This window comes from Octodon degus, unplaced genomic scaffold (genome assembly GCF_000260255.1).
Source record: "Octodon degus isolate 3935 unplaced genomic scaffold, OctDeg1.0 scaffold00361, whole genome shotgun sequence".
NCBI lineage: Eukaryota > Metazoa > Chordata > Mammalia > Rodentia > Octodontidae > Octodon > Octodon degus.
The window spans coordinates 629288-639578 of NW_004524937.1; the positions used below are offsets into that span (position 1 = coordinate 629288).

The window sequence follows — 10291 nt, forward strand, 5'->3', positions numbered from 1 at the left end:
GTGAGTGAGTGAGTGAGTGAGCGGGTGGGTGAGTGACTGATGACATATCTTATTTGTAAAAGATGCTTCTATAACTGTTACCTGTTACTAAATGGTTTTGGCTTGGTTGTATCTATGTAACATTTTTTTGTTTTTGGAGGTAGGTGAGAATATTTTCAAACATTTAGCCAACCAGTCTTGAGATTTCCTGATCAACCAAAAAGTAATACTGCTGGGTTAGTTACTCTTCATAGCTGAGGTTTATACCTCTCACTCTGCAAGCCCAAGACACACAGAGTGTTACAAGAAAGCACCCCATGATGTATGTAAGCTCACTGGCAGAGAAGTGCTTCAATCCTTCAATTATTAGTAGTGCCTGCCTTAGAAGTATGGGAGAAAAAGAGAGGTACACACTAAATATTTAGTACTTCATATAAAGGTCTTTCTTCCCTCCTTTTTTATAATTTTTCTTTTATTTCAAACTTTAGCCAGCACTTGGAAGGCTGATGTAGGATTGCTGTGAGTTTAAGGCCAACCTGGGCTACAAAGTGAGTTTAAGGCCAGCCTGAACTCATAGTCAAACCCTGTCTCAAAAAGACAAAAGAAAAATAAAATTACTCATAGCCAACACTTGCTTGGTGTCAAGTCTATGGACAGACATGCAACCTTTAAAATATTCTATAGGATTTAAAAAGTGCTTTTACCAAGTAGCCATGAGGTGAAATTCATTTCCCTCCCGGTTATCCACACTCTCTGCTGCAGGACTCTGCAGTCTGTCCTATAGAGGGAACAGAGTCCATTTCTCCACTTCTACATCCTTTGAACTGGATGACAGCATGAGACAGAAGTGAGCTTCAGCTTCAAGACAGGGCATATTTCCGCTCGTTCTCTGGTGTTTCTGCCATCAGCACAAGGGCATGGACTGCACAGCCCAAGCATCTCAAGAGCATGGTGAGAAATATGTGGCAAAGAGTGGCTTCTACTTGAGTACCAAGCCACACCCAGGACAGAGGCTCCGGTAAAGTATAGATTCAGGGCTTCGCTGCACCAAGACTGGGTGAGGCTGGCTGAAGTCTGTCAACTCCCAGACACCACCCCAAGGGAATGAGCTAAGACAGTAAGTCTTGAGAGTTTGACTGACTGCATTCAAGATCAGCAATTATTCAGAAATAACCAACCAATACAGTCCAAAGCCTGATGGAAAGTGACAAAGTGGTTTTCAGCCATCAAAACCCTGGACATATGCACTCTGTAGTGCGGTTATGTCTACATCCAGCAATTCAGAGAACAGAGCTCCTAGGGCCTCTCCTACCCTCCCACTTAGGAGCTTCCTTGGAGGGCTGGGGAGACTGCTCAGTGGCGTAAGTGACTGCCTGGCAAGTGTAAGGTCCTGAGTTCCATCCCCAGTACCAATAAAGAAAAAGAAACAAAAAGAGCTTACCTGGGTTTGCCTCAAGCCCAGAGGAGGCTTTGCAGGAGGCAGGACTGGTGCTGCCTCCATTCGGCTGCTCAAGGGAAGATGAATTTGAATTATATGAAACTGTCCCAGCCACAGGAGGTGGACTGATAACTGCCCCAGGAAAAAGAAAAGCAGGTATTAAGATGACTCCTATTTAGGCAACACGGAACCAAATATACATGAGATCATCCTACTCCTGCCCAACTCTAAAAAAAAAAAACCTCTTGAAAATAAAGACCACAGAGTCTCAAGATAATAAAGAAATGGGGGGCCAGGGAGATGGCTCAGTAGAATAAGCGTTTCCCTGGCAAGTGCAAGGACCTGAGTTCAATCCCTGGTTCCGCAAAAAAAAAAAAAAAGAAAAAAAGAAAGAAAGAAAAAGAAATAGGCCAAGGATCTAGCTTAGTGGCACAAGCGCCTGTCTGGCAGGTGCAAAGTCCTGAGTTCAATTCCCAGTACAAAAAGAAGACAATAAAGACAGCAATGAGTCAGGCTTGGTGGTGTACACCTCTAATTCCAGCACTCTGGGAGGCTGAAGCAGTTTCAAGTTTGAGCTGAGTTTGAGCAACTTTGCCAGACCTTGTCTCAAAATAAGAATAAATACGGGGTTGTAACTTAGTCGGAAGGTTTGGGGGTCAATGCTAAAAAAAAAAAATGAAGACTGATTGATTATAACTCATGGAATAGAGTAGATATCTGAAATAAAAGGCATGAAAATAGTAAGACAAATCTTTTTATATGGAAAATGTCAACAAGGAGAAAATGATGGAAGTTAGTTTGAAAAGAAATCTGCACTTGGCAGCCACGGGGTAGTAACATCCATGGGGTACTAACAGCCTGAGGAAAGCTCACATGTGAAGCCTAACACTGGGAAGATTTTCTTGTTGTTGTTGTTTACTTTTTAATTTTTACTTATTTAATTTGTATAGGGTCTTGCTATGCAGCCTGGACTCATAGTGATCCTCCTGTCTCAGCCTCCCCAGCACTGGGATTGCAGATGTGCACCACCACGCCAGCAGTAAGGGTCAAACCTGGGTCCTTGTGCTTGCCAGGCAGGTGCTTAGACTGCTGAGCTATCTGAGCTATCTCCCCGCAGAAGTAACCTTGATGGAGACAGGACAGCGAGAAAGAGAACCATGCACGGCACATGTCTACAGCTCTAACTACTCAGGAGCCTGAGGCAGGAAAACAGCAAGTTGAAGGCTGGCCTGAGAAATTTACTTATTTATTTTAATTATTATTTATCTTTTATTAGGAAACATTTTTCCCTGGTACCCAGAATCAAATGCACGACCTCACACTTGCCGGGAAGGCACTGCGCCACTGAGCTAAATCCCTGGCCCTGGCCTGAGAAATTTAGCAACACCATGTCTCAGAATAAAAAGCATCTACTGTGGCTTTCCTTATGACGGCCTGCCCTGCGTCCACCAGGTGTGCTTTACACTGCTTTTTCTCTTTTATTCAGCCCAATCTCGCTCTGCAGAACCAGTTTCTCCCTCACTCCTTATTCAAATAAACTTTGCCACTGCTAAAAAATAAATAATAAAATAAAACAGGCTGCGGATACTAGGTCAATTGCCTAGCTGACATGATGCCCTGGGTTGGATCCATAATACCACCAAAAAAAAAAAAAAAGAGGGAAAGAGACAAGAGACAGAAAAGGGGCAGGGAGTGACAAAAAGCTAAGTATGGCAAAACACTCCTCTGCTCTCAATGACATTGGGCAGAACAGCACAGCAGTACAGTCAGCCAGAGAAGTGTCAGCCAAGTTGCAATGTAGTCACACTTCAGTCTGCACAGGACATTGGCAACAGCCAGGACAGAAATGGGATCGGTAAAGCAAACAAGCTGCCAACCCTCAGCACCTTTAATAGAACAGAGACTGATATGTAAAGAATCAGAATAAAGCCAGATACCGGGCACATTCCTGTAGTCCTAGCTACACAGTAAGCTGAAGCCAGATGATCGCCTGAGCCCAGGAGTTCGTGTCCAAGCAGGGTAACACAGCAAGACCACAATATCAAAAATAGAAATAATCAGAATATACTAGAGTACCTGACTGTATATTTTTTTTCTTCCAACATTCAGACTTTCTGAATTTCAGTGTACGCTGGAATGATTCCGAACAAAGGGAAGCTCTGGTGATTATGAAGACATCTGAGTACTTGCAAAACTTTCAAGCCATCATTATGAGTGTCATTTATTACAGCAGCATCAATGCAGACACAGCAATTAAGTGGATGATTACACTCCTTTCTCCCAAAGAGAACAAACTGCAATTATGGCAGATCGAAAGCAGACAGCACGCTTCTGACAGCTTCAGGTAATATTAAAGTGTATGATCCAGTTTAAATGGGGATAGCCCTAGATGCTGAAATAAGCAGGAAGTTTCTCTAGAGCCAAAGACCACCTCTGCCTTGTCCATCCTACACTACAGAAACAGCATGTACCTTGATGGGATTAGGAGGATTTTGAGCAGGTGAGGATCAAAGGCACTTTTCCACAGAGAGAAATCCTCTCCTGAGATACTCAAGTCAGAGGCCTAAGTTGATCCTGCTGAACAGCTCTGGTGGCCCCCTGTCTGAAGAAAGAAGGTGTGTTCTTCAGAGTCTCCACCCCTAGGTCTCTGCTGCAGACCTACAATGCAAAGCTGCAAGGCTGTGGTTGATGTGGTAGTGGAGGTCCTAACATAGAGGAAGAGTCAGGAATTCAACAGCCCTAGAAACCCACTTCCATCCCTTACAAGTGCTGATCTGGGGCCATTTGTCACTCCCCTCTGAGTTCCTGTTTGTTTAACCACACTGAAGGGATAATACTTCTAGTTTCCTGGGGTGGGTGAGCAGGCAAGCCCTTAACAAAGGTATCTATCACTATTGTTGCTGCTGTGGTCACTGTAGCGAAAAGGGCTTCCAGCCATCATCAAGGAGTTGCATTCACAGCACAGAAATACGCTACAGAAACCAGCAGGACTAGGACAGCATGAGGCAAGCGCTGGGGGACACCGCAAGGAGCTGCATCCACAGCACAGAAAAATGCTACAGAAACTGCCAGGATAGCGTGAGTCAAGTACTGGGGGACACCATAGTGCTCAAATGGTGCTGCCCTTCACCATCACCTGGGGAGCTTTAAAAGCCCCCAAAGGCATGCCACAGGCCAAACGCCTAAGTTGATGTGCTCCCAGGATGGCACTCGGCATCCAGTGTAGGTTCAAAACTTCATGACTGCTGTATTGTAAGCCATGTTTATGGCTATGCAGACGCATGGGAAAAAAAGGGGATTCCTTGCTAGAAGACACAGAAGAAATGAAGGGTTTGCAGAAGGGACACCAATGGAAAGCTGGCTGAGAAGAGGACCAAGACAAAGTGCAGAGGACATGTCCAGTAAGCACGGAGCGTGTGTGGCCTTTCCACGGTCCACTCAAGCTACCACAAACTGTAGCCTGCACAATGAGGCCTCAGAGCATGGCAGGTTTTCATGCGAGAAGCGAGAAATTAGCACCTAAAATGGTCACAAGATCTTTTACGTTTTTGATATGTTTTGTAACAAGAATTCAAATACAGCACACATGAGGCTGAGGCAGGAGGGCTGCTGAAAGTTTAAGGCCAGCCTGGGCTAGAAAGTGAGTTCAAGGCCAGCCTGAACTGCATAGCAAGACCCTGTCTGAAAAGATAAGACAGGACAAAATAAAAAAAAAAAAATTCAAACACAAAAAATTTGGTCTAAATAAAAATGACTAATCCCCTATGTGCTCTGCTTTATAAGGATTTAATTACATTTATATCCAAACATGGAGTAAATTTGGTTTTTTGTTTTGGTGAGATAGGATTTCCATGCATAGTTCAGGCTGGCTTTACCTCACTATGTGGCCCAGTTTGGCCTCAAACTCAGAAATCCTCCTGCATCAGCTTTCCAAATGCTAGGATCACTGGAGTACACTACCACATTTGGATAAAAAAATATTTTTTAAAACCATATTTTTAAATGCATTTTGCTAACTGAAAGTCATTAGTATTGGTTATAGTATGTGATTGCTTATATTCTGGAGAAGACAAAACTTACAGCAAAAGCAGGCTAGTGCTGGCCAGGGCAGGGGACAGATGGTGGAAAAGCCTGGTGGACGCACGGGGTAGGAGAGAGCTGCTCACAGCTCGGCCCCTGGAAAGCTGGAGACGAGAGGAGCTGGAGAGAGGTGAACACTTCCGGGTCTCACCCCAGTGACTGGCCTATTCCAACGGGGCCCCGCTACCCAACAGCAAGTCCGCTAGTCAGCTATACATCCCCATAACCTAGTCACCTTCCAAAAGCCCTGTCTATTAGGCTCATGGGGAACATCTCAATACAAACCATGATATTCCACAGTGCCAGTTATCAGGGGCCTCTGCAGTTAGGTACAGCACATGGCAAGAACGAACAAGAACAAGGGCAAGAGGCAAGAACTGCAAGGAAATAGGGCTCTGGGATGACGTTCTTTGGAAACAAAGACCCAGAACCTCTAGCTCACCACTACTGTATTAGCCAGTGCAGTGGGAGGTGTACAGTGCCCTCGATCGCACAAGGTAGAAGCAGTGGTTGGAGGGGCAAGCTTAACACCCTAAAGAAAACAACATTTATCTATTTCCACACCTGGGCACCAATTTCCCTGAATTGTCCACAGCAGACTTCGTGCCGTACTGTGAGCAACACAGCCTCAGCAACTGTCAGGGCATCAGAGGAAGAGGGATCCCACATTCCAAAACCGGCCCACAAAGCCGGGCAAGGAGAGCCTCTGGACAGGTACTGTGCCAACTCATAACTCGTGGTCCCTAACACAGCACCCTGGCCCCCAAAAGACTCCCTCTGTGCAAAATGCATCTAGTCCATTTCTAAGAGTTGCCAAAGTCCTAACAGTTTCGGCCTTGCTGAACAGTCCAAGTCCCAAGTCTTGCCTGGAATTCAAGGCAAATTCATTAACGGTTAAGCCCTCGAAAACATCAAAAAGAAGCTCAACAATGCTGACACATAATTCCCATTCCAAAAAGAAGACATTGTGGGGTAGAAACCAACAGAAACGAAGCAAGACTGAAGCGCAGAAGGGAAAACACTGAATTCTGTAGCTCCAAGTCCAGCACCAGCGCAAGCTGTGGCCATGAGATGGGCGATCCAAAGGGCCTGAGTGGTTCTGCCCCGTGACACAGCTGGTGGCTGCCACCCTCGTGGCTTCTTTCTTGTGTTGGCTTTATGCCTTATGACTCCCCCCAAGACGGTGCACATTCCTGGCTTTTTAGTGTTCTGGGGTCTCCATTAAACTTTTTTTTTTCCCATTAAACTTTTTTTCCCTTCAGAGCTTCAAGTGCTGCCCTCTCAGGGGTTTACCACCCTCTGGGGGCACACAGCCTGGCCTCCCAGGCCTTCATCTGAAATTCGAGTTGGAATCACGCAGACCCCACAATGCTTGCATTCTGCGTGCCTTTAAGACTAGCCTAAAGGTCTGCCGCCGCTGGGGAAGCAGCCCAGGCCCTGTTGGGTGACCACTCCACAGGGCTCCCGATGCCCACATGGGTACTATGCAAGGAACCCAAGGGACAAGTTCCATGGGCAGCATTCTTAAGCAGGCGCCCTGAAGTTCTCTGCTGCAAACGAAATCTTCCACTTTTGCAACTTTGAGCCTGTGAAGGCTGGGACCTTGCAGATTGTTAACATGCCTGTGAGCCATTTTTCCCATTGTCTCAACTTAAAATACTTGGCTTTTTTATTTTTTTTTTATTTTTTTTTTTAATATTTATTTATTTATTTAGTGTGTGTGTGGCCAGCTCAGCCCACCAGGGGGCGGGGCCGGCTGGCATGTGGTGCTGGAGGATTGAACCGTGGTCTCTGTGCTTTGCTTAGCTTAGCTTGTTCTAAGTAGGTGCTTTAGACCACTGAGCCATCTCACCAGCCCACTTGGCTTTTTTAAAATGTTAATCTCATCAGCAATCAAGCTCTGCTTTGCTCAATCTTTGTAACCTCTTTCTGCCAAAAATTAAAACTTTTTTTTTTAAGGCAGTACCTTGCTGTGTAGTTCAAACTAGTTTTGAACCTACTAAGCAACCATGGCTAGTCTCAAACTCTTGCTGATTCTCCTGTCTCAGCCTCCCAAGAGATAGAATAACAAGTATGTGCCACTACTTCTAGCCAAAACTGAACTTGGGGGCTTTCTGTCCTGAGCATCCCATAATCTCTCACAGTATCCATGAGCTCCAACTTTGACTGCCTTGAAATTTCCTCTACCAGATTAATTTGTCCACTGTCTTTTTTTTGACTTTGGAGAAATGTCCACTGTCCATAAATCTCAGTTTTCCACAAAGTCAGGACATGAGTAAAATGTTGACAAATTTTTTGCAAATGCATAATACACATAGTCTCAAAGCTAAGTTATCAATGGAGTTACTCTATCATTTCCATCAGCATTCTGGTCTTTTGAGCACCAACCAGAAGCTCCCATCAAGCTCAGCTTACAGCATTCTGAGACTGCTTCTCCAGCTAGCACCTCTGTACCTTTCCAAACTCCTCCCAAGAGCCACTTCTAATCTCCTGAACCACACAGGTTCATTTCCTTGGTGTATCAAAAATCTGCATAGGTCACTTTATCCCTGGAACAAAACACCCAACGCTCACCATTTAACGGGGAGGTTTATTTTGACTCACGTGTTCAGTCCATAGCTGGCTGGCTCTCAAGCTGGAAAAGCATGGTGGGAGGTGCTGGGTGGAAGAGAGCTGCTCAAGGCACAGCCACCAGGAAGAAAAAGGAGCAGGGAGAAGCCAGAAAGGGGAGGAACCCTTCCAGGCCACACCTCAATGGCCTGCCTTTTCCCACCAGCACCTACCACCTAGCAGCAAGTCAGCTATAAGCCCCTGCAGTCTAATCACCTTCCAAAAGGCCTGCCTTATGTGCTGGGAAGATAGCTCAGTGGTATAAGTGCCTGCCTGACAAACTCAAGGTCCTGAGTTTGATTCCCAGCAATAGAAGAAAAAAAACAAAAAAACAAAGATGGATTTAAGAGTCGAAGCCAAAAGCCCTGCCTATGAGCACTAGGGCTTTTGGAGGATATCTAGATATAAACCATAGCAAAGAGGTACAAAGAAAGTTGTCTAGAATAACATAACCACTCTACATTGTGATGGTAGTGATAGCTACCCAACTGTATTTTCTCAAAAACTCGCAGTGTGGGCTGGTGAGATGGCTCAGTGGTCTAAAGCACCTACTTAGAACAAGCTTGGCAAGGCATCAGGGACCGGGGTTCAATCCCCCAGCACCACATGCCAGCCAGCCCCGCCCCCTGGTGGGCTGAGCTGGCCACACACACACACACACACACACACAAATAAATAAAAATTAAAAAAAAAAAACTTGCAGTGCACTAAAAAATATGAACTTAAGTGTATATATACTACATATTTTAGTGTGTATAAATTATACCTCTATACTTTTTTAAAGAAATAAAACTCCTTTGCTAGACATGATACAGCCTGCATATTAACAATGAGCAGAAATCAGTATGGAGAGTCCTCAAAGACTAAAATGAGAAATTCCATTTGACCCGCCTAGTCCCCTTCCAGGCATCTTTCCGAGAGCTAAAGACGTCGTAGTGCAGAGTACATGCACAGCGCCGTGTGCAGCAGCACCACTCACGAAAGCTACACCTCACAAGTGATCTGTCCATCAACAGACAAATGTATAAAGACAAACTTGAGTCATCTGTAGGAAAATGGGTGCACCTTGAGACTGTAACGTTGCATAACTGAATATTGCACGGTTTCTCCTGTACGAGAAACCCCAGTTATACAAAAGTGTAAAACTAAAATAGGAAGTAGGTCGACAGATCTTTCCCAAATGGAAAAGGGAATAAGAGATAGAGACAGGTGGGGTAGGAGGCACAGTGCATGTCGGAAACTCACAGCATGCTGAGATGTGTTATATACTGATTCCACACCAGGAATATACATAAACATTACTTATGTATTGCAAACACATGTTAATAAAACTATAAAAAATAAAATTCAGTACTCTGTATTTCCCCACAGCCAAATATAAACCACTGCTTTGGCATTTTTAATTCAACATGCTCAGTGAGTCTTGCTAACGTTGAAGAAAGGATTCAGGTTTTCTTCCTGGGATTACTAGTACTCCAAAAGATATGTCTCTCACTTCCCCCATAAAATGTTAACTGTTACTACAAGCCGGCCTAAGGCAGTCCAAGAGACGCCCTGACCCCATGCAGAACCAGTCCTTCCCCTGAGACTCAGGACTGCCCTCTCTCACCCACTAGCCACTAGTCTGGTTCCTGGGCACACCCCACCATTAGCTGTGACTACAACACATCTTTGCACAGACCCAGTTTGGGCTGCACAGCTGGCATTTTACACCAGCAGAGAAGTGTTCGTCTAGCTGTGAGCTATCTGCTTCATACCTACATGCCTTATCAATAAACACACAGTTCTAAGAGTATGGCTTGTACCTGCTTTCTCGTAAATCGGAGCATACATGCCAAGATTTGCCTGCGTTTGCTGTTTGGCTAGCTCTAAATTTCTTGTTGGAAAACAGAGTGCGTCATGACTGACATTTTAGGTTGGCCTCACTGGTTTTTTTCTGGCTTACATAAAGAGAAACCTACCTGTTTGGATTCCTAGCTGGCTGGTTCTGGAAGAGACTGAGAGAAAATCCTGATCCCAGATAGGAGAGTTTTGACTATAAACTTCTTCTTCTAACATGGACAGAAACCTAGAAGCAAGAGTAAAAGCAATAGTAAGATTAAAGCAACAGGGGCTGGAGAGATGGCTCAGTGGTCTAAAGCACCTACTTGAAACAAGCTTGGCAAAGCACAGGGACCGCGGTTC

The 10291-nt window shown here is 45.0% G+C and overlaps 1 protein-coding gene across 3 annotated transcripts in view; it reads right to left on the reverse strand.

The window, feature by feature from the left end:
- The window catches only part of Kat2b (lysine acetyltransferase 2B), a 103672-nt gene that overhangs the window by 28580 nt on the left and 64801 nt on the right, over positions 1–10291 (reverse strand). For all 3 annotated transcript variants that reach the window (XM_023708442.1, XM_023708441.1, XM_023708443.1), the window contains 2 exons: positions 10069–10175; positions 1421–1549 (listed from right to left, as the gene is read on the reverse strand). In XM_023708442.1, the coding sequence (XP_023564210.1) occupies positions 1421–1549; positions 10069–10175 (236 nt within the window). The remainder of the gene's footprint in view (positions 1–1420; positions 1550–10068; positions 10176–10291) is intronic.